Source organism: Papilio machaon, chromosome 13 (genome assembly GCF_912999745.1).
Source record: "Papilio machaon chromosome 13, ilPapMach1.1, whole genome shotgun sequence".
NCBI lineage: Eukaryota > Metazoa > Arthropoda > Insecta > Lepidoptera > Papilionidae > Papilio > Papilio machaon.
Genome location: NC_059998.1, coordinates 3057014 through 3084634, shown reverse-complemented (window position 1 = coordinate 3084634; position 27621 = coordinate 3057014). Strand labels below are relative to the sequence as shown.

Below are 27621 nucleotides of genomic sequence, written 5' to 3'. Positions count from 1 at the left end.
TAAAATATTAATTTAACTAACAATTAAATCTACTTCGCTCTGATAACATGCCACAATTATGCAATGATTTTGTAATTATTTTTTCAGGTGACATTATTAAAAATTAAAAATATGAAATGCCACATCAGACTAAATCAATACTTTTATCTATGTAAATATTATGACTAAATAGAAAATATAAGGTCTTTTTACCTTTTTCGCAAACTAGGAACAATTTAAGCAATAATAATAAAAGTAATGGAAACCTGTAGTCCTAGTTAATGATTAAGATTTCATCGTGATTTTGTTTTTTAGATAAATGTACCATGCTGATTTGACAGGGGCACTGGCGCGCCTTCACTATTTATATTAGTAAAGTAAAAATTACGGAACACAACACTGTTTTACAGATTCATTGTAATTGCATTAATGTTTTCATAGCACCAACTTTTACTGTGGCTTTATGCTCACAAAGTGCACAGTATGATGTCAAAATTAAAAAGTACACATTTGACGTGTAGCAAAAATATAAGTAATCAAAATTACGAACGTAAGTTTCGAGTTATTGATTTAAATAAGTATTTAAGATACTACAATTTGCTAATTTAATATTTTTTTTTCATTCGTCAAAAAGTAAATTATGATTGATAAAAAATAAAAAGTGAATAATATATGATATATATATCCTATGTACAACTCCGTCGTGTTGATACACTCGTGGCCATATATGCAAGGAATGGGTGTTGATTTAACGAACCAGTTGAATCAATCGTTGACCTCCTTCAACATATCAACTGTTAACACTTTTTCATTTAACTAATTTAATTCAAACTATAGTTTACGCATGAGTTGTCATAATATTTTCACCACCACACTTTGGGTCTTCACTATTTTACAGTTAAAAAACCAACTAGTTGCTAAACAACTTGAAGGAAAAAAATTAACCTTGAAAAATGATTAAAAAAAATCGTCGTTGATTTTTTTTAAATGATTCTATCTGTGTTCAAGCGAGCATGTTGTTGTTTTCTGCTAGCGACTGGTATGCCTGATAGCAGTTCACGTCGTTCATCAGTCGTTGTATGTTCTGTGTGAAGGATGGCAGGTCCTGAAACAACATTTGATCACGTGATATACTATGATAGGTTTAGGTCAAGTAGTAAATACTTCCAGCATGGTGGAAGGTGAGTGATGATAAAAGGTGCAAGGTTAAAAGGTAAAAGTGGGTTCGTACTAGGATAAAAAGTATCAACAACATACATGCCCGTAACCCAGAGGGGTAGGCAGAGACCACGGACCTCTATTAAACGCTGTCCTAACATACTTCTCTCAAAAAAAAAGTACAAAATATATCAAAGAAATAGTCATTGCTCAGCTGTACTAATGTTCATTCTGGTCTGGTGTCAGTGTCAGCGAGGTGTACAAAGCAATACATACAGTATCTGAGGGGAAGTTGTTGAGTAGGGCGGCATGATGGGGCGCAAGTCCGGGCAGCGAGCGCAGGAAGGCGGGCAGAAAGGCGTGCCGGAAGGCGGCAAAGTCGACACAAGCCATGGCGTGCGCCGCCGACACCGCCTCCTCCCGCACCAGGGCCCGCGCGCCGCATCCCGCGCCCACGCCCGGTAACAACACCGACAAGAACTCGCCCAGGAACTCCGACCGGAATATCACCTGGTAACATGCAGTAGTGCATATTGAAGAGTAGTGTCCATTAATTAACAGTGCTAGATCCCGTAACAACAAGAATTGTTGGGTGCACGAATTGGCCGGGTCGACCGGTGCAATACCACGACCACACAGAAGACAGGCGTCAAGTGGAAGCAATTCCACGTGCAGTATGATGAGTGTGGTGCCGGAGGCCTAATTTTATTCCTCTTTCCTTTCCCAACCTTTTCTTTTTAGGAAAGGATGGGAAGGGGAAATGGATTTGGCGGAAGAGGAGACGCATAGGAAGGAGAAATATCCTCTTTCTGTGCGTCCCCTTCTCCGTTGATTAAAGGTAGGCAACGCATCTGCATTTGCCTCGCTATTTCGGCGTATCCAGGTGGCCGTTTGCTCGTTTGCCACCTTTTGATATAAAAAAAATTGGTATAAAAAGTAAAGTTTATGCAAATCATAATTCTGTAACACAAAGCTCCATCCAAACAAATCTGTAGACAGGTGGAAACGTTATATATATAGATGTGAGCATTTACTAGCCTTGTGATATAGTTTCCATTTAGTATTGAGGAGGTCTAGTGCGGTGAGTGCGGTGCGCAGTAGATCTATGTCGTCAGAGAGCAGTGCGCGGCCGAGCGCCGCCAGCGCGCCGCGCAGCTCACTCGTGCGCCGCGCACCCTCTTCCTCTTCACACTTATGCGGGAAGAAGTAACGCCATCTGTACAGCAACACGCTGCAACAAAAGAACATTTTTTACTTATGATATCCGACTCGAAGGACCGAATTAATACAGTGAGATTTGTGTTTGATAATCGTAGCATTTATAGTAATTACTAGCTGTCGCCCGCGACTCCGTCCGCGTGCAGTTAAAAAATGGGGGGGGGTATGAAAAATAGATGTTGGCCGATTCTCAGACCTACTGAATATGCTCACAAAATTTCATGAGAATCGGTCAAGCCGTTTCGGTTTAAGTAGTGTACCTGGCGAGTAGACGGTGGGCTGCACGCGCGAGTCCTGGTGCGTGTGGCTGCGCGCGCGGCAGCACGTGGTGGTGCAGCAGCTCGAGCACGGCGCGCACGCGCACTCCACCCCCACCTGCCTCCACACCCAGACGTACGCACTCTACGAGACGCTCCAGGCTGGCCTCGCTCTCTCCCCTGAAAGCATACAATACACGATAGTCGATTTAAAAATAAGTATTACTTCTTTTACATTGATATTTGAATGATTTAAGTTTGTACTGACTTTTGTGCAACTTCTAGGAAGACATCGATGGCGGTGTAGGCGAAGTTGCCGAGCTGCTGCAGCAGGGCGGTGAAGAGCGCGAGGAAGAAGTCCGTGATCTCGGTCTCGGCGGCCGCATAAGCCGGCTCGCACAGCATACGCAGCGCAGTCTCCGCCGCGCCCTGGATACCTTCCGCTAGGATCTGCCAAAACAGCATTCGACAAAATATAGTCAAAGTCGTCTCTCGGATATTCTTTCGCTTATCGTGTTCTATTTTCATGTATGTTTATATTAATAAACAGAAGGCTCTTCTGCTCTTCATTTTCTAATATCTCTTATTTCGAGCTTTAAATTGGATAATATTTTAAATTGGTTAACTAAATGTATGGATTAAATAAAAGTTATCCATGTATACCTTCTTGGGTTGTGTGGGCGCGGCAGCGAAGGCGTGTAGGAGGTCTGTGAGGGGGGGCAGTGCGGCGGCGGGGCCGGCGTGCGGCAACGCCCCCGCCCACGCGGCCAGCAGCGCACGCGCAGCCTCTCCCCCCGCACCCGCCCCCGCGCCCACACCCCCCGCACACGCGCCCGCGCCCCGCGACAGAGACAGCGACAGCAGCGCCTCCCGCACCACGCCCGCTGTCTGAAAATATACACAATACTATAGATATAACTTCCCCATTCACTTCAACACTTTCACTTCAACCCATTTTTAAGCTAAGCTAATATTGAAATTTACTTATAACTACTGTATTCTAGCTATTAACTGTTCCAAATGAGCTCTAACCTCGGCTGGGATGAATTCCAACCCACGATCACATGATGGAATGGACATTCCGAGACAAAGTAGGACGCTGCAAGACAAAGTAAATTACCTTCGGTTCCAAATAATGTAGTGAGCGTTGCGCGTGGTTATATAAGTCGCCCACCAGAAGTATGGGATCATTGGAGAACTTTACATTCTTAGAGAGACTCAGCAACAGATGTGCGGCAGCGTGACAAAGCAGGGGAGGCTCCTGGAAATGTTTTGTTTTTATAAAAAAGTAGTACGATTTTTTTGTTTCTTAATGGCATTGATTTTAAACTAGTAAATATAAAAACTTACAGCCATTTCATGTGGTATTAAAAACGGCACTGCGGAGTTGAAAAGACCTTCCATTGTTTGTATCGGAACATTGCACTCCGTGGCATAGCAACACCACGCACCCATACACGCAAACATTTCTGCATGACTGAAATATACACAATAAGTTTATATAACTCTGTCTCAATATAACACTAAAAGTCATTAATTCTTCATTCAGAGCCAAAAAAAAAAATCCCAACACCTAACTAATTCAGCTATAATAATTTTGGAGATTCTGAAAGTAAATAAAAAGTTTTCTTTATATGCAAAGTATGACGAAATTTACGTACACTTGTACGAATGCGTGCGCATGCGCGTGCGTGTGCGAATGCGCGCGGTGAGGACGCGTCAGTGCGGCGCCGGCCAGCGCGGCCGCCGCACGCTCCAGCAGCGCCGCGCCCGCAGTCGCGCCACGCCCGCCCTCCGCCTCTGTAACACACAACCTAATAAATCAATATATTTCACTATCGAACATATTGGATACCATGTAAGAATGAGTACCGCTAGCAGTCATAAAGTAGACCTAATTAAACTCATTATATGTAAAAGAATATTCGACTGAATAATTGCCATCTGAGTCTTGATTTAGAGAAAATCGATGACTTTTCTTCTACTGTACATATTTTTTTTTACAAAATCTCAAACGGTTTGTTTAAAAAATGCAAGGACAGTGTTTTCTCACCAGCGAGTAACGCGGGAGCTAGTCGACCCAGTAGTCGTGTGAGCGTGGCGAGGTCTAGCAGAGCGGCCAGTAGGCGCTCGGGCTCCGCACCCGCCGCCGCAGCTCCCGGCGCGCACCCCGCACCCCCCACACCGCCCCGCCCAGCTGCCCGCGCGTACACACCCGCCAGGCACTGCCACCGCTCCAACTTCACATAGAAACACATGATAACACTCTAATATCCGATTGCAAAGTGCCATTTGTACTGAATTCTGAGATCAGTACATAACAGTAACTTGGCACTATCAAAATTGCACACAAGCGACGTTTACGTTGGCAAGTTCGAGTTGGTAAGAGTAGAAAAATTAGCTCATATCACTCTGTTCTACTATTTATAAATACTTAGTACAAAACATTTTACTTATACTAGTTATAATTGTCAAAAAACATATAATCAAGACAAAAATTATACTTACTACGGAGGTGAAGACCTCTAAGGGTGCTAAATCTGCGACTCTAGCGATGCACTCGATGCAGTGCTTTAGGAATGTTTGCCATTCTGTCTCACCCTGGAAAATGCGAAACATGTAAATAACAGCCAAATTAAAATGTTAAAAATAATAATATAATTAAGAAATAAACTCACATCATCATCGCAGATGTCATTATCGAGATGTTGTAGTTGCGCCTTGTTGTGCTGGAATTGTATTTTGTTGAGGACACCGTTCACAAGCGCCTGCAAAGCTTCCCAATATCTATCAAACATAATTATTGAGTTTAAATACTGCGAGGAAAAATAACACAAATACAAGTAGGTTAAAGGAATCTATAACCACAAATTAAACGCCTACTTACTTGGCAGTGTCCTCAGGTTTTAGAATGTCAATAAATTGTATCCATATATCTAAGCAGTTAACAAAAATAGTACATGTGGGAACCTGAAAGTGAGAAAAACTATCTTTATTTGCTAAAACTTTATTAACCCATTGAAAAAAAAAATAGTATGTAAAATAATTAGTACCTGGAATGTATACTGGAATAAGTAAGATAAAAATTCAATAGCATCAAACTCGGGCTCAGCCTCCAGCCTCTTAAAGTGCAAAGAGACAAACAGCTTCAGGAATTCTGCTAATTTGTTTAAATAGCTGAAAGATAAATAAACAATAATTCAGTGCAACATAAATAAAAAAATACATTTGATAAAAATGTAAATTTAACTAAACTCATGAAATTTTTAACGACACCTAAATAAAAAATACTTAAATAACAACTGTTTGAAATTTTAAGAAACTAGAGAGATTTGAGAATTGAATTGGTTAATTTCACTAAGTATCAACATCAAAAAGTAATCTTCGATTCATTAAGAAACGGCTTAACTCACGTGTGGTCGTCCGGTGACGGCACCGACTAGTTTCGGACCCATCGGAGGTCAGGGCGAGTGTTTATTCTGAGGACTTCGCGGTCGCGTCGCGTCTCGCATTGCGAAACTAGTCAGTGCCGTCACCGGACGATCACACGTGAGTTAAGCAGTTTCTTAATTAATTATTAGGTCTCACGAAAGTTTTAAACAAAGTAATCTTTATTTCTTAACACTTCTGTTATCCATTAATTTTTATAGCTTATTTAAGTTAACATGATTAGTGTGTACATACTCATGATGTGCTTGGTAGAGTGAGTGATGGGAGGCGTGTGTGAGATGTCGCAGTAGGCGCAGCGAGCAATGGTGCAGACGCAGCGCGGTTGCCGCAGAGGAGGGCGGCGCGTATCGTCGGTACAACAGCTCGCACACCCCACCCAGACCAGCCAGCGCTGCCTCTCCACTCTGACACAATACAATCAGCTACATATATATCTAATACATATACAAAGCTTCAGAAACTTGTATACATCTTCCGTTTCAAATATATGTATGCACATTTCTGTTCCTATGCTTCTGACTATGAATACTTCCATATCAATTTTTGAAACGAAGGCCTGGACAAGTTTCTAATGTTGTCTTAAATGACATCTGACTGTACATGTTACACACAAGGTCTTATCCTGAGTTTCCCCATCTAAACATCTCTATAAATATAATGGCATCACACTTGTTTCCTTAGTAAAAAAACAGATATATACAATTGAATTAATATTTTGGCAATGAAAACACTCAGTTGGTTTTTGTAGGTGCATAAAAAGATATTGGCAAGACTAATAATAATATTTGCACTTTTAAAAAATGTAGAGTAATATTGTATGAAACTTTTTAAAAAAATGTGTTATTTTTTATTGAGACTAAAACCTTATTGCTCATCAAACAACACAGAGAGTAAAATGATTGTATTTAGATTAGGATGAAGGATAATTGAAAAACTGTATTTTAAAAATGTAGCACTTACTTGTGTCTGTGTTGCGATACTGCCCCAGTAAAACACTGTTGTAACCAGAGATGCTGGCACATGCGAAGACAGCGGCAGCCATGAGAATAAATGTTGTAATGTTGTTAAACATTTCACAACTATTTCCATATTTAGAGCTCTGTAAGTAATAATTAGTCTTAGACATGATTACATATTTTTATTTTAACAATTCTCAAATATTAATTAAAAGATTAGTTGTTTTACAATTATTTTTCTACCAATAATTATTTTGATTATTTAAAACAAACAATACATACTTGTCAGAAGCACATACATCATGTGCATTAGCCAATAAATCGGGCAACGCAGATGTTTGTGGAAAACCACTTGTGGGTGATGGTGGAGGATTTGACTGGCCTTCCTTTTGCGCGTTCTTTTCCAGTATATCTAAAAAATACATGTTGTATGTCTAATAAAAACGACTCTAACGTAAATGTGAAAAATGACAAATTAGATTTACCGCTAAGAGCTGACAGCATTTGTGGCATTCCTTTTAGCATTAGTCGCTCTAATTGTGTACGGCGGGTAGAGGGCAACAGCACACCCGTGTCACGTGCCGCGCCCAGCTCTTCACTCGCAGTCTGAGCCAGGATTAGACCCAGCAGACAACGGTGACCATCACTTCTTAACAGCTACAAATATAACAATCTTTACTTAAAAATTCCACAATAATGTATAAATTATATTTACAATAATGTATAAGTTATTATGTCATGATGCCTAGCCACAATATGAAACCACCCTTTAACAACAGGTGAAAGCAGGTATACCACTGATAAGCTTATTCTTATAATACACGGTACATCCTTAGAAAAAATTAAGCAGCATATTATGGTGTAAGATAATAGAGGGCATAATTTGAAAGTACCAAAACTGTTTAACTATGTCAATCAGAAAAGTTTAATGTTACTTTTTTTTATATTCTTTAATTGAAGTGCATTCTTGTTGTTGCAGTTGCAGTTGCAAGGCTTATGGAGATAAATTCCAACAATTTACTTAACACATACCTCAACAATATTGGTAAAAAAGTCAGGATATTCATGGGGCCAATCATATCGAGCAATTGCAATCATCAAAGAAGCTAGTTTGTTCCTGATGAAGTACAGCATCACTTCATGCTTAGCCATAAGTTCATTCCATAGTGTTAATCTAATTTCTGTTCTTTCATTTTCGGACAGACTAATCCATAGTTTGTTTATAATATTCTGAAATCAATCAATAAGTATATTTTTATGTCTAGATAGTACAAAAAAATTGTTCATTAACTGTGTAATACCAAAGAAAAAATAAATAAATTAACAATCAACAATAGGAAATAAGAATTCTTATATTTTTGGCACACATCAAAAATATGAATAGAATGAAATAGACTAGTGACCTATATAACAGGTTGTTTACATTTTCTTACCTCCAAAGTAGTTAAAATAAACATTTGTACATATTGGTTCTGAGACTTCTGGAGAAATAACAAGCAATGTTTCCAAGAACCCCTTCCATTGGAAAAATTTTCAAGCATGCTCTCTATTTCTCTTTTCCGAAAATTATTTGTAGATGGTGCAAAAAACTCACACATCAACATCTCTAATGAGGCTAATGCCTCATCAACCCCGAAATTATCCTGTAAAAAATATATTGAAGAATTAGGAACCACGTATTTTTCAATTACAATAAAAATTAAACTATAAATTATTACTTATAAACTACTTTCTTACCATGATATTTTGTATCTGTTTAAATTATAAATTACATAGTTATACAGACAGGCATTATTCCTTGTTGTAGAAAGTAATTTTTACAATTACTATCTCCTTTTAGCATATATTTCTCAAATTAATAAATGCGATTGAAAAATCAAATGCAAACCGAAGTAACCTGACAGAATTTTTACATTTTTTTTTATTTTAACATATGAGACAAATATGTCAGATTACCTAAACAGTGTTGCCAATTTTTTTTTTTAAGTGGGAAAGGCGAAATCGTTTTGTCTACTTTAATTAACCTTTATTCCGAGTAAAATAATCAAATAAATAGATGCCTGTCACCGAAATAATTTTATAGTAGTTCCATTTAATTTTAATTAAGAAAATATTATTTTATTTTATTTTGTAACGATAAATGGAAAATTTTAAGAGTACGGAAAAAAATGTTATTGTGTCATTGTCATTGTATTATTTGTCTTATTTAATTGGAATCCAATATTTACCCCTAGTTAATTAATGAATTAATAATACAAGACCCACGATAATTTGATTAAAAACAATGGAGTCAGAGCCTGTGCAGCCATCTGAGTTGCAAATTATCAAAACTGAAGATACAACAAAAACATGCAACGAACAAGAAACGTTACAATCGACGATTCCTCCTTCGAATAATGAAAACGATCCTGACCCTGGATCAAATGTAGCTATTGTAAAAGATCCACAAAAACCATCTCCGAAAAAGCCAAAAAAACGCAAACCTAAGGTTCCACGCGATGTTACAGCTCCAAGACAACCACTTACTGGTAAGAAAATTTATAAAATCTTTCATAATTTTTTATTATCTATTTATTTATTTAAACATAGTTTTTATTACAATAACTCCAAATAACTCCACTCCACTCTATTGAGTAGTAATTTTGTGCTTGTATGTCATGTACATCTACATGTTGTATAATATTGCAGGCTATGTTAGGTTCCTGAATGAGCGCAGGGACCAACTGAGAGCTGAACAACCAGAACTAGGTTTTGCGGAGCTGACGCGCCAGTTGGCCAGTGAATGGAGTAAATTGCCCACTGAAGAGAAACAACATTATCTTGATGCTGCAGATCAAGACAAAGAACGGTTAGATTAGAAATGAAATTCTAATTTTCTAATGCAAGTGTACACACAATTAAGAAATAATTAAAATCCTTTCTTCTTTTCCAGATACATAAAAGAATGGGCTGAATATAAAAAGACAGATGCATATAAAGAATTCCATAAACAACAAATGGAACAAAAAGATCCTGTACTTGCTACTAAAAAAGTTAAGCATAATCCCCCTAGTGAAACAAACCAACAGAATATAGTTCCTGGTAAAGTATAATGATATATAATGTATCTATGGAATAGAGCTATTATCTCAATTTTGAAATAATTTTATAGGTGCACCTCAACCTATTGCTGAACATGTTGTACAACCACAAAATGTTCCTATTGTTGCAACAAGACAGCCAACTCCACCACGGCCTAAGCCATGCATTACTCCAGCAATGGTAAGTTTGAGCTTACATTTTAGAATTGTAACACATTTTTCTGTATTCATTTAGTTCCTGGTTTGACTTATCAAAAATCATTTATATTTTGAAGTTCTAATACATTGTTATTCTTTTAAAGGTTGATGATTTGAATGGTGGTGATACAGATATACCTATTTTCACTGATCAATTTCTTCAACACAACAAACTGAGGGAATCAGAACTTAGGCAACTAAGGAAAGCAAACTCTGATTATGAACAACAGGTAAGAATAAAGTTCTGCTTCTAATATCTTGTCCTATCTCTCACCTCGGAAACTGTTGAGCTTTGTAGGCTTTTATACAGCTTAGTCAAGGAACTAAAAAATTATACATCAATTTTGTCTAAGACATAACATAATGTATAAATACAACTTACACTTTTAATATTAGCAACAATTAGCTCATTAGTTAAATATTTTGTTATTGTATCCCAGAATGCAATACTCCAAAGACATGCTGAGGAAGTGAGTGCAGCGACAACACGACTGCGTGCAGAGACAACGGCAGCAGCGGAGCGCACAGCAGCGCTAGTTGCACACCGGCGAGCGCTTGTCGCAGCCCTAGTGCACGCCCTACAGTCACTTGCGATACCATTACAAAGTACTAACACTTTCTTAATTACCTATTGTCTTTTCTTTGCAGAAATCAAAATTTAATGTAAAAGTAGACTAAGACTTATTTTTCATAGACACAACAGTAGTAGGACCTGCAATAAAATCTTTTGCACTAATGGTCCGCTGGAATAGCAAAATACCACAACCACACAAACAACAGTTGTTAAGTGGAAGTAATTCCACTTTTCATCTAATGACTGTGCCCCTGGAGGTATAATTTTAGTCCTCTTTCTATAAGGGATGTATAGCAATATGAAATATCTTCTTTCTGTGTGTCCCCACTACTGTCGATTAAAGATAGGCAGGGTAGGGCAATGGTTGCTTCGCTATTTTGGCAAATTCATGTAAAAAAAGGAATGTGAGAAATGTCAAAACCAATATTGCTGCAGTGAAAACCCAGTTATAATTCATGTTATAGATTGTTTTTAATGGATAGTTTTAGGATTGAAGTTACCTTCTTCTTGGTAATTTTGTTTCCTATACCTATTTAAAAAATATCCATATATTGCAGATGGAGCAAGTGGTGCAACTGAAGGAAATATTGAAGAATACATGGATAAATTACATGCATTGGTGACAGAAAACAAAAATAACCCAATTGTAAAACAAGCTCGCGATATTTTAACCAGAGTGGATCTGCCAATGACTTAATTAACCTGCTACAAATAAAGTTACTCTCATCAATTTTGGTTTTTTATTGCATCTAAACAACTCACTTCATCAGATGAATAATTAATAAAAAGGAACAGAATCACTTGACATTTATTTACACAAATATATGTAAACATCAAGCAAGAGTTTTCTAGTTCACCTATAAAACAATTAAGTATCTGTTTCTAGATCTAAATTTTCAATTATTGCTTAAGGCGAGTTTTATATAGTTGCCAACCTATAAAAAAAACAGACATGTAATATTAATTGGTTATAGTTATATCCTTGCTAGTATTTGATATCTTTTAACAAGCAGAAGTATATTTCTTTGTTTACTATGAGCAAGACTCTTTAAAATATACAAACAGCTGACTTCAAAAGAAAATACTAGAGTGTATAATGGTACATATGTATTAACATTAATCCTAATTACAATAATCATTAAGCTACAATATATTTATAACACACACATCTTTGTAAACTAAAGTCGGGATATACTTCCCAAACCCAAAATAAAATCAAATTATATGTATCAATGTAAAATCATATTAAATATGTCAATGTATGTAAGAAAAATACCATAATTGTCCCACAAATAAAATCATAATTGAGTGTATAAAAAAAAGTTATGTTATTTACCATGAATCTGTGCTGCTGTTACATTTACATACAAAACATGTTCTCTTACTCCTTTACAAATATTAATATCATAACATTTTTTTTCATAAATCTTTTGGAACTGAAAAAATTCATGCTTACATTACACAAATACTCTTGTTGGCATACAGTCTAATAGTTTCTACTGCCAAAGGCCTACTTCCTTTCATTTTGTTTTAAAAATAGATATAACAATAAGTTTTCATATAAGTGTTTGGGTAGTGGAAATTAACAGTAGTACAGAATGAACATTCAATCAGATTCATAATCATATTCACATTTAATTGATTCAACATCTTCAGTCTTGCTAGTTGCATTTGGATCATACTTGTGTAATTTGATCCTCCATAATTTAATTTGTGCATCCCATGACCTACGACTGTATTTTGTATATTTATCAGGCGTTTTTGGATCTTCTTTTCCCCGTGTTTCTCTGAAATGTAAATAATTTTAAATAGATTTAAGAATCAATTTAATTAATGATATGAACACAATAATAATGTACAAGTAAACTTACATGGGTACTTCCTTAATATAATTATGATATCCAACAGTATTCTTTCCATAATCAATTTGTTTTTGTCGTCTCTGCAATACAGCAGGATCAGTTTCTACTTCAGTCGTTTTTCCAGTTTTACTGTAATAATATATATAGTTAGTTAATTTATTTTTATACTTTATAGAATATACTTAGAGTATTACAATGTACATAGTGTTGAAAATTTGTTTCAGAAATAATAATCGATACAAACCTAGGCTTGCTGTCTTCGCTTTTGCTGTTTGGCTTAGGCCGTTTTTTAACTGTTAAATTTTCTGCACTGTCCTCAGACATTTTACCTTTCGTCGCTTTCCGAACTGAAAATAGTAAAGAATTTTGGGATTTCACATCAGCTTAGAAAATTTAAAAGAACATAGAAAACATAGGCATACAATATAAATTAAACTTACCAAACGAATTAGGTTCAAAATTATCTTGTCTTACATTCCCTGAGCTCATTATGAATACTATTGAAAACGATTTGTTTTTATCACATTTTAAGAATAGAATATTTCTGTGAATTTGTTATTAAGGGCACATTACCAAGCTTAATTAAATATGTAAATAAAACTGTGCAAAATAATATTTCAGGAACGATATTTACGGGAAAACACGTTCCGCATTCCATAAACAACGCGCGAAACTTTGTTATGTTGAGAGCAGCACCAGTTCCCTTGTCAAAGATTATATAAAACAGAATAGACAGTAACTATTTAAAAATGGCAAATAAATGTGTGTTTTCAATTTTACAAAAGGTAATAAAATCGTAATATATTTTTGTAAAATGAAATATGCACCCCAGAGGGAGGCACCTCTTGCTTCTTGTATGAGGTACACAAGTGAAGGGGTTTCTAAGTTGTTGAATATTCTTATTAAAGTTTTTTTTATAACTTGGCTTTTAATATTATTGCATTTATATTTTGAACAATCATTCCATGTACATAAATAGGTTAGAATGTAAGAAAAAATACAGTTTTTACTTCCAATTGTTTTTAATATATTGCAATATCTGATGAATACCTTCTTTTCCAGCACTGCCTTCAAGATATTCCATTTCAAATACAACTGTTTTTTCTTTATTACTAACTTTAAGAATTCCTTGCACTATTGGCTTCCCAGTGTCTTTCGTTTCAGTGTCCGTTTTATCAGTCAATACTGTGCTACAAGCTGTATCTATATCTGTGATTTCATTACATACATTTGATTTTTCATCAATGCTTAAATCTGAAGTACTTGTTTCGCATTCATGATGGTTTTCTAATTTTTGCTTTTTAGACATAGTTTCTTCTAATTTCTTTAAAAGTCTTCTCTTACGTCTTTGGTTTGTCCACGTATTTGTTGTTGCATAAAAGTTCAGAACTGTTTCATTTCGCCTTTTTGTAATAATTTTGTATTGGATATTCAGGCTGTCAAACAATTGTTGAACTTTTTCAACCATATGTTCTACATCATATGGTAGATTTGATATTTCAGGCACAACAAATGTTATTGGAATACTTTTCTTCCTAGGCTTATCTCTTGGTGGTACTGGAAATTTAAAACATATTTCTTGTTAACTAACAATAAACTTTCAAATGAATGGTTCGTCATAATCAAGAGTAGTAAAAATACACCAACAACCATGATCTTTTTTTATTTTGAGAAGTTAGTATTTTTTTTATTGAAAAATGTTACATAAATAAATATGTACAAAAAGGTTTTATTTTTGTTTCTACGCATCAATGTCTAATTTAAAACTTTTTTAGAATATTCATACCTAAATTGTATAGATCATAGTCTTGATATGTCCAAGCTATGCCCCATCGAGTAACACGCCCTTGGCAAAATTCTGTAGTAGTATGTTTGATTCCTTCAGCTCTAAGATCAAGCAAAAGTTCTTTCATGTTGTATTTGTGTCCAATCATTGTTGTAAATACACTATAAGGAAAAAATAGCATTTTTTTTATTGTAGTTAACCCCAGAAAAAAAGCAGCAGAAGAGCAAGAGTGGTACAAAATTAAAGAATTAAAAGTAATTAAAGAAAAAACATGCTCACATTAAAAATAAATTACAATACTTCTTACTTACAGAATATGATTTTTGAATTTGGCACTTTCTTTGATCAAATTTCTACAGAACTCCAACTCTCCACCTTCAGTAATCAGCTCCTGGGGTGATCCCGTAAATGCATTTTTAGGTGGTGGTCTAAGGCAATGACATGTCTTTACAGTATTTATTTTTTAAATAAAGTACAGAGAATACTACCATTAAAAAGAGGTCATAATATTTTATCCATCTTTTAAAAATAAGGCATACTCTTAGGATAAAGCACTTACTACAAATTTATGTTGGGGATTAAATTTTTACATTAAAGAAGCACATGAAGCTGCCTTCATGAAATAATTTGATAACCACATATTTTTTATTTATTTAGTTAAAACACATAAGCATGTAAGGGATTGCCCTATTTCGCAAATCTTTGGTGCTTACCTTGCAGGGCTTCGTGAATCCAGAACCTCTTGTATGTTACTATAGAATGGAGGATTGCACATACAAAATTCAAATCTCAAACCATTGTCCTCCATAAACAAATGTTCAACCAGTGATGCAGTTGTATTCTTCTTCACTGTAATTATTTATAATTCTTCGTTTAAATCCATTTTGAACTGAAATAATCTTTTTTATTCAATTTATCAAAATGTACTACTTTTAAAAGCATTTGATATTAATATTATTTTTTATTGTTTTACATACATTTAATAAGGTGTTGTAAATTATTTCTTTCAACATTGTCCGAGGCCATTTTCAAACTATCTTCATCCTTTTCTGTTCCAACCATATTCCAATTGTTTTTCTTAGCTGCTAATAATGGATATATAGCACAAGCTCCTGTACCTGAAGTATATAAGTAAAGAAAAACATTTAATTCTCCAGTACATCAGTAAAAAGTATAACTACTACTAAAATAGTAAATAAATAATTATAAGTACTAAAACACTTATAATATTGAAAAACAATAGTAATTCTTAAACATACCTATATCTAAACCTGTAATATATTCCTTGTTAATGGAAATCATTAAATCTTCAATCCATAAAATATAATTAAGGCGCAATGGAAGTGTCGGCACCAATCTATCTTCCGGTATAACAACATCCAAATCAAAGTCAGATTTTAATAAACATTTTGTTAAAACTCTTAGAGCCCTTGTATCCTTAAAGTCAATGCTAACTTTTCCCGTAACGTCCTAAAAAAATAAATAATAATTATTATTAAAAGTACACTATAACATTAAATTCGTACTGTGAAGATTTTAGTACCATTTTAGCAATTGTAGAGAAATCTTCAAACTCTTTGAATAATTTCACAAAATCAGGAGGTGTTCTATATATATTTCTTGGGTGCATGAATTGATTTAATGCCATTTTTTACTTTGCAAGTATTTTTATGTATGTGTTTTATGTTATTCTATTCCGATTTATTTTTCAACCGCCTAAATTTTTAGCAACAACATTGACATTTCACCCTAAATGTCTGTATGACATTTGACACAAACACAAACCCTAATAGGGATGGATTCAAAGATCACGCTTGAAGTTTCAACCGTTAACCGTTTTTCAACTAGTTTAATTCAACGTAAATTTACACAGGAATCGCTCGTCTTCTTTTCTTTTTCTGCCAGTCATCGGTTCGGAGCTCTGATTTTTAAATGTATGAAAAACTAGTTGATAAATTCAACGAGTTTTTAGACTTGTCGATCATATCGTATCATTGACAGTTTAGACGTTAACAAAACGAGACGATGTCCTTAAACCGCAAGCAAAGCAAAAAAAAGAAGTTCTTTACAATCTGAGTAAAATCGCATTACTGCCTTGTTGAGCGACGGCAAGTTTGATTTTACTTTATATTCTTTATAACCCAGGCGTATCTACGGATTTTAATTTATAGCGAAAATCTTACGAATTTTTGTTCTTAATCGGAAAACTGTATTTTTCTCCCATTTACTCTTTGAGTTATCTTTTCGGCTTTCTCTTCGTACTCTTTGCTTGCTCTTTAGCTTCTGTTCCGCTTCCGTTTAGCATCCATTTTGTCGTGATTAAAAGGCAAACAAGTTGGGTATTCTTTTGTTTTAATAATTTTAATAAAAATACTCCGTAAAGAGTACATTTATCGTTACGATAATCCTTAAAATACAGTTAAAAATGGTTGATAGAATTGATATGGCTTTGGACGACATAATTAAAGCAAATAAAAAAGGCAGAGGCGGTGGCGGTGCAGGCCGAAAATTTGAAGTGAAAAAACCAGGTCGTGGTGCAGGAGGTAGTTTTCGAAGTAATCGCGCCGGAGGTGTATTACGCGGCAGAAATCGTGGAGGAGTAACCAAGTCAACAAATTACACAAGGGTAAATGAAAATACTTGACGGTCTTGAATTACAAATGGCGGACATATTATGTGGACAATGGCGCGTCGAATGCATGGCGTATTTATCATCTAGCAACGTTAAGCTGGAATCTTGCAGAAAATGCATATAATTATACCCTCCTTTAAATCGTTTAAACTAATTAGAGTTTGTTGTTAAACTAGTTCATCAAATATAAGACTTGCTGTAATATTTTAACTGGATGTGTACAGTATTCTAATTTTATTAGCGTACGTTATACATGTAATAGATCCTTGAACTACCTTGGATCCGCTGTACAGTCCACCACACAGTAATAATGGACCCTGTTGTGTAATTTAAATAAATCTTTGGAGGTGCCAAACGACTTCATCTGAAAGCCATATGAAATCCTTATGAAACATAACGTTAAGAAAATGGGAGATTTCAACATCCACTTTTGTTTGGAGCACTTTGCTTCAAACTGCAGCGTCGACTTTTATTTGGAGCACTTAGCTTCAAATTGCAGTCACCATGGACAATAAACACGGGTGTGATCGTGTTACTTCACGTGTGGGACATCATGTGTTAAAAAATTGCAGTACTAGTGTTGTGTGAAAGTGATGGTCCTTACGACTAAACCAACATTGTATTGTTTGTAGCGCATATTATAATGTCTGATGTTTTATTCTTATCATGCTGTATTTATGTAACTATTGATTAGGACATGTACAACTAATGTTTGCCATGTATTTTGAGTGTATCTACTCAGAGGCATCAAGTGGCCAGTTGGCATGATCTATGAAGGAAAAACTATTTCAGGGTGATGTAAACAGCACTTGGAAACATGATATGTTCAATGACTTCAATGAAAGGAAGCTACAGAGGAGTGCACCTCTGACCACTGGGCCCACTAAACTTTTAGTTTCAAATTTGGATTTTGGGGTCTCAGACTCTGATATTCAAGAACTATTCTCAGAATTTGGCATTCTCAAAAGTGCCGCTGTACACTATGACAGATCTGGTAGATCATTAGGTAAGCATTACTTTTGATAATAAAATTTTTACTATGTTTTATATTGTAACTGATTTTCTTACTTTTCACTATTTATGTAGGTAAATTGCACCCTCTGAATTATAAGGATTAGGATATTTTTACTTTTGAGTCATAAAATAACTAAAAATGGCCATGTCCATATCATCAGCTTTTATTAAAATAGAGGCCTATTTGATGTTTGGAGAAAAGGGGACAAAACTAAACTTCAGGTCTCCTTCAATATCTCCCCTCCCTCTGTGTTCATTCAGATTAAAGGGATGTAAACAGTATTTTTAGTTAGGTCTCTATAACGCTAAGGGTGCAAAATGTTACGATAGGTTCCATTATTCTTCTCTGTGTTTCAAAAACACTGCAAAGTTTTACCTTATATTTTTTTAATGTAAAAAAAATATAATTTTAATTTCAGGTACTGCTGATGTGGTGTTTGAAAGAAGAGCTGATGCTTTAAAGGCTATGAAACAATATAATGGGGTTCCTCTTGATGGTCGTGCCATGAATATACAGCTGGCCACATCGGAAATCACAACTTTTAGGACTGAAGAAAGAAATCGACCTGTAGGTGGTGGAGGAGGTGGTCCACCTAGACGCAACATAAATAGGGGTTTGTTTTTTTGATGTATTTTTCAAAATGTAGATATGAAACAGGACTTGAAAACTACACATAAAACCTTACCAATTCACTCAACTAGATCATTTTATACAGCTAAAAATGGTTTTATGGTTTGTTTTAACCTTATGAGTCATGTTCCCTTATGCCCCTTACTAGAGTAAGGCATAATGAATTTATATTAAACATTGTTGTATTTCATATGTTTAAGGAGGCGGTGCCAATCGCAGCCCAGGAAGCCAGCGAGGTGGTGCCAGACGTGGTGGCCGTGGTGGGGGAGCAGGGGGTGGAGCACCACGAGGCAAGAAACCTGTACCAACTGTTGAACAACTTGATGCTGAATTAGATGCCTATGTCAAAGAAATCAAGTGACATTGGCTTCAAGAATAGAATATTTTGTGAAAAATATATATAATTAGTTCTTACAAATAAGTGACGAAGATTTAATTTTTTTATTCAAAACTTGTCTGACACTATGCAATGCAGAAACTGGTAAATGAAAATAAAATGTTGACATACAGAATATTTATTTTATTATTTAGTCTGTCATAACATCCCCCGAGACCTGAGCAAGTGACTCACCTGAAATTTTGTATGGAAAGGGAAGAAGGTGGATAAGTCTGGCAGATTACTATAACAATGGTAGATCGGAATTTTAGTCCATGTTGGGAACCCCTTACAACCCTTTTCTTATCTATATACTAGCTTTTACCCGCGACTCCGTCCGCGCGGAATAAAAAATAGAAAACTGGGTAAAAATTATCCTATGGCCGTTTCCTAGTTCTAAGCTACCTGCCCACCAATTTTCAGTCAAATCGATTCAGCCGTTCTATAGTTATAAATATTGTAACTAACACGACTTTCTTTTATATATATAGATATAAAATAGTCGTATTAGTTACACTAACCCAAGATCGGTCGAACTGATTCAGCTGAAAATTGATGGGGAGGTAGCTTAGAACTAGGAGACGGACATAGAAATTTTTTTTTTTATCTTGTGGGCATTTTTTTTATTCCGCGCGGACGGAGTCGCGGGTAAACGCTAGTAAGGAAACAATGGGAAGGGGTAGTGCATTTGATTGAGAAGACGTCGCAAAGGAAGGAGAAATATTCTATTTCTGTGCATCTCCTCCTCCGATGATCAAAGTTAGGCAACGCATCTGAAAATCCAGAGGTCCATGCAGCTTTCGCTTCACTATTTAGGTGGCTGCTCCTCATGGCTTTAGAAACCGAAATTTTGGTAGCGCCAGCTTGATGCACATTTCGTTCCTGGTCTAATGAATCCTGGTTAAATGAACACCGGAGATGCGTTTGACAAAGTTTTATAGAAATTTATGGAGTTTTAATCAAGTTAGAAGGTCGTGAAGATTTACTTTTTTGGAAGAAATCCAATGAATGCGAATTTCATCTTAAAACAAAACTTTTTATATACAAATTTGAACTTAAAAAAAGAACTTATTAATGTTTTTATAATCTCTCATCATTAGTTTTTTTGTAAGGCCTGTACTTTTTAAGTTATTTAAAAAGTTTTATATATCCCTAGACTATGTTGTTGTGTGTATTATAACAGCAATGGCTGCGATCCACTGTTGATTTTCCATACAAACACGGAAACAAGGCTTTTTTACACAATGTGTTTTATACGGTCTTTGATGTACACGGTCGGATAACAATTTTCATTGGCAACACTGGTCCATTGTCTGTCAGTTGTTTGTGTCAAATTGTCGAGCTTGTCTATTGTCAATCAATCTAACACGTTAAATTATAATGTTTGAGAAGTTGCAATTTTAATTTAAGTTGCAAATAAATCAGAAAGGTTTAACGTTAAATATAGAACTGTCTAAACGCTAATCTTTCTAGAGAAACTTAATACATATAAAGACTTGTAAGCAAGCCGGCAAACCGTAACCATGAATTCAGGTTTGTTTCTAAACATTTTCATGAGCTTAGGATATTGTTATCAGTATAATTAAGTTTTTGAATAATTTAAATTATGTGTACATACATTTCTTTGTCCATATCAACTATCTCCTAATGAAAACTTATAGTTTTTGTAAGTTTTATAACTCATTAGAATTAATTTTAGTTTTTACTTAACAGCATAACATATTTATACTCAATCTGTTATTTGTCAGATTACAAGGTACTCTTGTAAAATAGTCCCGATTATAGGGGTCTTCTCAAATATTCTAAAACGCAAAAAAATTGGCAGTTCGACCACAATAATCAGCAAAACACTTTGCTGATTATTGTGGTTTCACTGTAGTCCATTTAACTATTACAAATTCTTACAGACCCTACTTCTGATGATGATTCCAGCAGTGATGTCAGTTCAGTGCCTTCAAAGCGTGCAAGGACTGATACTTTTGGAGCATCATCCACAACTTCACATGGTTCAGGTTAGATTCCACTGAGTTTCAAAGTACTTTACCAATTGATAGCTGTAAAATAAAATATGAAATTAAAAGAAATCTTCAAATTTATTACATAATTTTTCAGTTTTACCAGATTCTGATGATGATGATGATGATGAAACTACAGATGGATATGATCACCCACAAGCCACTGGAAAGAAACAAATGAAAAAGAATTATACAGAGCAGAGTCCAGAAAGCAATTTAAGATTAAGCAGAAGCAGCTTGAGTGAGAATTGTTCATCCCCTAATGAACAATATGATGACTACAGACCTGGATTTGACAGTGTAGATACTGACAATGACCATGTTGATGCAAAGCCAAGTTTTCAAAGTGCCAATGACAATGCTTTCTATAGCAAAAATTCTGATAATTCGGAAATAATTGACAGTGGACAATATTCAGAAAAGTCAAAACGCATGATGAGCAATATGGGTTTTAAACCTGGTAAAGGTTTAGGTAAATTTGAACATGGTAGGGTGGAGCCTGTAGAGGCATCAACACAAAAGGGTAAAAGAGGTCTGGGCTTTCAAGCTTCTGTTGTCGGAGAAGCTCCTAAAGATTTTCAATGGTCACCAGAAACTGCTACTCCTCCAACAGCTGTGGAAGAAGTAGTAAGTAGAATTAGCAACTTATGTTAAAGTTAAGAGCAAAATAATATATTTTTTCAATCAATGTTACACAATTCTAGCTTTGGTTGCCATCATCACCATCAGAACCCCTCTCTGGTGCTGTCTTACAAGAATGGCTACAAATTGGCCCTAAAAAATTGACAATTGAGGATGAAACAAACTTTGTGGAACCACGTATATTGCAAGGCATTTTAAAATCTAAGGTAACCATTTATTCTTCCATATTTATTAAATTCGGAAAGCTTGAATAACATGAAAATCTTTAATTTATAAAGTTACATGTTTTATAGTAAAATTTTGGGGTTATAATTTTTTTTAATTTTCAGTCTATTTTCGACACCTTGGATGATGAAGACTTAAAACATGCACGATTCTGTAGTAATCCATATGAAACTATTGGTGCAGTCATCTTTTTGAACCGTGCCGCTGTTAAGATGGCCAACATAGATGCGGTGTTTGATTTCATGTTCACCAAACCTACAAAATTGACTGGTGAACCGGCAGTTGGCAACAAGGATTTGCTGTATTTTGCTGATGTTTGTGCTGGTCCTGGAGGTTTCTCTGAATATGTTCTGTATCGAAAAGGCTGGCGTGCTAAAGGTATGAATTTTTTAGAAAACAAATCAGGTATATAAATAATATAGTGCATACTATAATACCATTTCCAAATTGTGAATGGTGCCATTTGATCAATTTTGAATAGTAGTTAGATTAATTCATTTTTGTTAATAAAAAGATGTTATGGGAGTACTTGTGTGTTGTGACATATCTTGTTGTGCTAGAGTTTTATTCAAACCTTATGATATTTATAAATATGCCCAGTCCTTAATCATGGGTAACTCATCTGTGGACCAGCTTGGAACTCAACTCAATTTGTACCTGCATATGGGATGGGATAGATGGGAACTGAGTTATCAGGTAGCTTATGGCTCATCGGTTGACATAGTTATAGTACATTGTGATGAGCCTGATGATAAATTGGCAATTTAGATGTTGAGCTGCAGCTCATTGGTCAAGTCCTGTTGAAGCTTTGAACCAGTACAGAGCTGATTTACATTCATCTACCTACTAGTAATTTTATAATGAAAGATCTTCCACTGTCTTTCTTAATAAAAAAAATAAACTGTTATTGTTTTGCTAAGGTCCATGGTATCAAGGATAAGACCACAGACCGCAGTTTCCAACACAATAGACCATATGGTTATGTGTAAGTCAAGTACATAGTAGAACATTATAGTTTTTAGAATATATGCTAACTAGATTGACTTGTTGAATATCATTTAAACTAGTTAGTTATTTTGGGAATTAAAATCTCGTAAATTATTTCTAGATGTCACTATCAAATTCTAAATATGGCCAGTTTATAAAATCACTTGCAATAGTATAATCAAGTGGCAAATTGTGAACTGAAAAAGCATGGTTCATACATATATTGTCATATCATTTTTCTTTTATAACCAAAAATTATTATTATAAAACAATTCATTGTACATATATTCTAGGTTTTTATTTGTCATTTGTATCACTATGTAAAATAATAATTATTTTTGTGTCACTAACTGTGAGTTTCTATTGCTGAAAGTCATGTATAAAAACATATTATCATTTCTTATTCTAAGAAAATAAGAGGTGTGGCCTCCGACAAGGCCTAATTTTAGTCCTCTTTCACTTCCCACCCTTTTGTTATAAGGAAAGGATGGTAAGGGGATGTGGATTTGATGGAGGAGGAGATGCATAGGAAGGTTAAATATTCTCTTTTTGTGCGTCCTCCTTTGTCGATTGGGGATTGACAATTGGGGTTGGCATCTTCAATTGCGAATGTCTATGGGCAGCGGTCGCTTCGCCATTTCGGCGAATTCATGTCGCCGCTTGCTGTTTGCCACCTTGTAATATATAAAAAAAAGGTGTATTTAAAAAGTGAGGTAGTAAAGAAACTAATTGAATTTCCCCAGGTGAGTATTTTTATATTCTAGGTTAGGCTATAAAAGTGTTTCAGTTGTGAAAATTCATGCTAAATATGTGATAAAATTGTTGCTGTATAACAAGCATGTTTTGATGGATTTGCTACATTGAACAATTTGATGTTAATAAACAAAGAATTTTTTATAGGACGGTAAATATTTTCAAGCTTCATTCGAATGTTTAGATAGATGGATGGAGGTTTGTTTGAAGGTATATCCGGAACAGCTAAACAGATCTTGATGAAACTTGGTACAGAAGTAGAATAAAGTCACGGGCGACAGCTATTTTTTTATAATTGTTATAAGAGGTTGAAATTATCTGTGTTTTAGGTTTCGGTTTTACATTAAAAGGTCCAAATGACTTCAAACTGTCGGATTTTTACGCCGGTACACCTGAGACATTCAATCCTTATTATGGCGTTAAAGAAGATGGTAATGTTTTCGATCCAGCCAATCTAGCATCCTTAAAAGATTTCGTACTGAGTCAAACAGATGATCAAGGCGTACATTTTCTTATGGCTGATGGTGTAAGTCGATGTTTATATATAAAATTAAGTATTTTGTTGTAATAAACCTAAAATTTTAATAATAAAACATCAAACCAACTATCTAATTCCGTAACCTTTGATGTGTGTAATGTAAGCATGTTCTATTGTTACGTCTTGTAGCCATAATGATCAATTTAGAAGAATGAGGTGGTTTTTTTAATGATGTTTTCGTTGACAATAAACTTCTTGCAGGGATTTTCTGTAGAAGGGCAAGAAAACATACAAGAGATCCTCTCTAAGCAGCTCTACTTGTGCCAATGTCTCGCCGCCTTGATGCTCGTGCGGACAGGAGGAAATTTTGTGGTCAAACTGTTTGATGTGTTCACGTTATTTAGCGTTAGCCTCGTTTACATTATGTACCGATGTTTCGAAAAAGGTAATTTTGAAAGTAAAATCGGCTTATTTAAAACTGTTACGTTCTTGAAACTTAAAGAAAAGAAAAAACAAAAAATATGTGAAATTTATCACATATTTTGGCTAACAGTTTATTAATTTCCGAAAAGTTGTTTTTTGTTTCTAAAATATGTGGTTACTGGTCAAATTCCTGCTGTTATAATTTTTTAATTTCAGTATTAAGCACGAATAAATTTTATTTTAGTGTCTATCCACAAGCCGGTTACTTCAAGACCTGCTAATTCAGAAAGATACTTAGTATGTAAATGGAAGAGGGTCGGCACTGAGTCAGTGGAGCAGCATCTGTTCTCAGTGAACTCCATGCTGTGGAGGGGTCTGGATAAGGAGAGTGACGTCACGTCGCTCGTGCCCCTGTCTGTACTTCAAGAAGACACCGAGTTCTGTGAATACATTTACAAAAGCAACTGCATGTCCGTACTTAATACAAGTAACTCTTTTCCTTTATATATTTTTCTTATGCTTTCTTTACATTGAACTGGATGAACTAGAAATTATCAATTAATAATTGTATTTGAATGGCAAACATATCAATATTTTGTAATCCTTAATGATTCATTCATTTTACGTCCCCACTGATGGGTTCGGAGCCTATCCCAATTTAGGGCTGTCAGAGGCCATATACTAGGCCATAGTTAATCCTTAATTATACTGTTATTTATTTACACTAATTATTTTTTTCTTGACAGACTTGGGAAAAATCAAATTGAAAACCTACTCAAAATAGCTGCATTTAGTAAAAACAAAAATTTAGTAGAACCTAGTCAAGCAACCATGAGATCAGAATGTTTAAGTCTGTGGCAAGTAAGTTTCTTTTGTACTTCTATGTGTTTTTTTTTAAATAACAATTTTAATTATTTTTTAATTGAATTAGTAATACATAGCGTAAATTAAATAAGTGAAATGTTTGTGGAATACATACTTCTTACATTATGCATTGATAGGTCATGTTTATGCTATATGTCTTAATGCATATGTCTATATAAATATTAATAAAATTGGAGTTTCTGTATGTAATATCGAAAAATTTCGTCGGAGCGGATGGAACAATTTTGACGGGACTTTGACTTGAAGGTCGGATGCACGAGGGAATATTATACATTTTTAAATTCTGCGCTGACAAAGTCACTTGCCATCGTTGGTCACAAAAATGAAATATATTTTTCTTGTTGTCTTAGTTGCCGGATAAAGTGAGGACTCAGCCTGAAAGATTGAACCCTGATGAAACAATGATGAGGATATTAAATGGCATGAGCAAGCGCACTTCAGATGCGCACAATGCGCGTTCATTCAAAACTATCGTGTTGGGCAAACAGCCAGCGTACTTAGAGAAGATATCTGATATAGGAATACTGAGGAATGTCTACGATTGGCATTTCACATTTTTGAGCAGCGAAAAAAATAGTAATGACACGAAAATGTTTTTAGGTAATTTGTTAAATTTGTCTTTTGATGTCTAATATTTTTAGCTCCACAATATGATTACTGTTTATAATAAAAAAAACTGATATTGAAACTTTTATATTGTCATACAATCTTCCTATACTTTTTTTTTTTTTTTTTTAGGGTGTGGAGGTAAGAGAGTGTTTCAATTGGATAAAACTGGTTGGAGAAATCTTGGTGATTTGCAGACCTTTATAAATTTGCCTCCGAAAACACTTTTTTATGGTGAGGTATGGAATCTGCTTTGTATTAAATCAAAGTTATTATTTTAAATAAACTCAATGTCATTAAATATATTGTATCAGTTCAACGTAGGCAATAAACTCCAAGAACAAAAAGAAAGAAAAATAAATGTACAAAAAAGGTTGCGCGGTGAGCACTGGCCACTCAACCCCAGGGCCAGTGTTGCCGCAATAGTATGTTATTTTTTTTTCTAGCTTGTGAAGGAGTACTGTGGACAAGGACTTAATCAACATTTCAATAAAGCAATTCATGTCATTGATGCTATAATGCTTGGTGGTATTGACATTTCACATATGTCATTAACGGACAGGTATGTATTATCTGTGCCAAAATATAAACCACTTGCACTACTTCAGTTTTAAATTTTGCTTAATTTTGTTTTAGAATAAATCAATGCAATTTGTTTTGCACTGCTATAGAGAAGAATTCTGGCGATTTGGAAAAATTATCTAGCGATGTAGCACTTCGATGTAAGAGATTCTTTAACATGGAAAACTTTTCATCAGTTGTATGCAATTTAGAATATAGAACTATGAAAAGGGGAAATAAAGTTGTTACTACTAAAGCACCAATGAGGAGCAGAGGAAAAGAGAAATACTATGTCGTTGGATCTGTACTGTTTATGAAGGAGGTCAGAGGTGAGTCTTGAAAATGCGTCAAGTATTGACTTATTAAAAATGCTATAATAGTGTTTATAAGTCCATAACATATAACTATAAGATGTAATATGGAATTTTAAACGCATATCTTTTTTATATCTATACAACATACTTTGTTTAAAACATTAATCAATGTATTTTTTAGACCCATGGATCGCACAAATATCTAAAAGCACAGGATGCAAGTATTATTTCAAGATAGGGAAAGATGGAGAACGAAAAAGCGAATATCATCTTTTAGAAGAGTCGCGCTTAGACATGCTATCCACGTATTCCAGTCGAGTCTTGTGGCCTTGGGAAGCTGCTGCCATTCCGATATTCGAAGGACAACCGAATGTCGGAATTTCAAAGGTTGACATGGAAGAATATATTTCAAAAAATATGATAAGATAATGTATAAGATACCACGTAATTTATGGAATAAAATTCAAGTACCGTTTTATTCCGTTTTTTATTGACAACAAAACCTAGTCATAATTAATGAGCTGATGTTATTAATTTATAAAATATTGAGATGAAATTGTG

General features: G+C 34.9%; 6 protein-coding genes across 6 annotated transcripts; 3 read left to right on the top strand and 3 right to left on the bottom strand.

Moving 5' to 3' along the window:
• Positions 1-688: 688 nt before the first annotated feature.
• Positions 689-8916, bottom strand: LOC106717725 (exportin-6). The gene is made up of 21 exons (XM_045680575.1): positions 8756-8916; positions 8452-8661; positions 8051-8248; positions 7504-7675; positions 7301-7430; positions 7023-7161; positions 6297-6466; positions 5666-5789; positions 5500-5582; positions 5291-5399; positions 5121-5213; positions 4666-4852; positions 4274-4412; positions 3963-4089; positions 3733-3873; positions 3276-3500; positions 2881-3062; positions 2616-2792; positions 2176-2368; positions 1414-1647; positions 689-1084 (listed from the first exon to the last, which is right to left on the bottom strand). Exons 1-21 carry the CDS (start codon positions 8756-8758, stop codon positions 983-985), a joined length of 3138 nt encoding a protein of 1045 aa, XP_045536531.1. The 5' UTR covers positions 8759-8916; the 3' UTR covers positions 689-982.
• Positions 8917-9188: 272 nt separating this feature from the next.
• Positions 9189-11617, top strand: LOC106717951 (high mobility group protein 20A). Its single transcript, XM_045680654.1, has 7 exons — positions 9189-9546; positions 9707-9866; positions 9951-10099; positions 10170-10279; positions 10401-10526; positions 10737-10902; positions 11428-11617. Exons 1-7 carry the CDS (start codon positions 9303-9305, stop codon positions 11565-11567), a joined length of 1095 nt encoding a protein of 364 aa, XP_045536610.1. The 5' UTR covers positions 9189-9302; the 3' UTR covers positions 11568-11617.
• A 663-nt stretch (positions 11618-12280) lies between these two features.
• Positions 12281-13419, bottom strand: LOC106717872 (histone RNA hairpin-binding protein). The gene is made up of 4 exons (XM_014511805.2): positions 13173-13419; positions 12977-13079; positions 12742-12861; positions 12281-12657 (listed from the first exon to the last, which is right to left on the bottom strand). Exons 1-4 carry the CDS (start codon positions 13219-13221, stop codon positions 12477-12479), a joined length of 453 nt encoding a protein of 150 aa, XP_014367291.1. The 5' UTR covers positions 13222-13419; the 3' UTR covers positions 12281-12476.
• Positions 13420-13738: 319 nt separating this feature from the next.
• On the bottom strand, positions 13739-16259 carry LOC106717726 (U6 small nuclear RNA (adenine-(43)-N(6))-methyltransferase). Its single transcript, XM_045680653.1, has 7 exons — positions 16062-16259; positions 15778-15988; positions 15496-15636; positions 15232-15367; positions 14830-14946; positions 14519-14679; positions 13739-14289 (listed from the first exon to the last, which is right to left on the bottom strand). The coding sequence occupies exons 1-7, from the start codon at positions 16164-16166 to the stop codon at positions 13739-13741; spliced, it is 1422 nt and encodes a 473-aa protein (XP_045536609.1). The 5' UTR covers positions 16167-16259.
• A 539-nt stretch (positions 16260-16798) lies between these two features.
• On the top strand, positions 16799-19301 carry LOC106717812 (THO complex subunit 4). The gene is made up of 4 exons (XM_014511734.2): positions 16799-17144; positions 17943-18156; positions 18584-18778; positions 18996-19301. The coding sequence occupies exons 1-4, from the start codon at positions 16944-16946 to the stop codon at positions 19154-19156; spliced, it is 771 nt and encodes a 256-aa protein (XP_014367220.1). The 5' UTR covers positions 16799-16943; the 3' UTR covers positions 19157-19301.
• A 1204-nt stretch (positions 19302-20505) lies between these two features.
• LOC106717956 (cap-specific mRNA (nucleoside-2'-O-)-methyltransferase 1) lies at positions 20506-27527 on the top strand. Its single transcript, XM_014511941.2, has 14 exons — positions 20506-20704; positions 21079-21183; positions 21284-21813; positions 21891-22034; positions 22158-22431; positions 24123-24319; positions 24533-24716; positions 24939-25164; positions 25441-25555; positions 25930-26179; positions 26318-26424; positions 26632-26747; positions 26822-27075; positions 27242-27527. Exons 1-14 carry the CDS (start codon positions 20695-20697, stop codon positions 27487-27489), a joined length of 2760 nt encoding a protein of 919 aa, XP_014367427.2. The 5' UTR covers positions 20506-20694; the 3' UTR covers positions 27490-27527.
• The last annotated feature ends 94 nt before the right edge of the window (positions 27528-27621 follow it).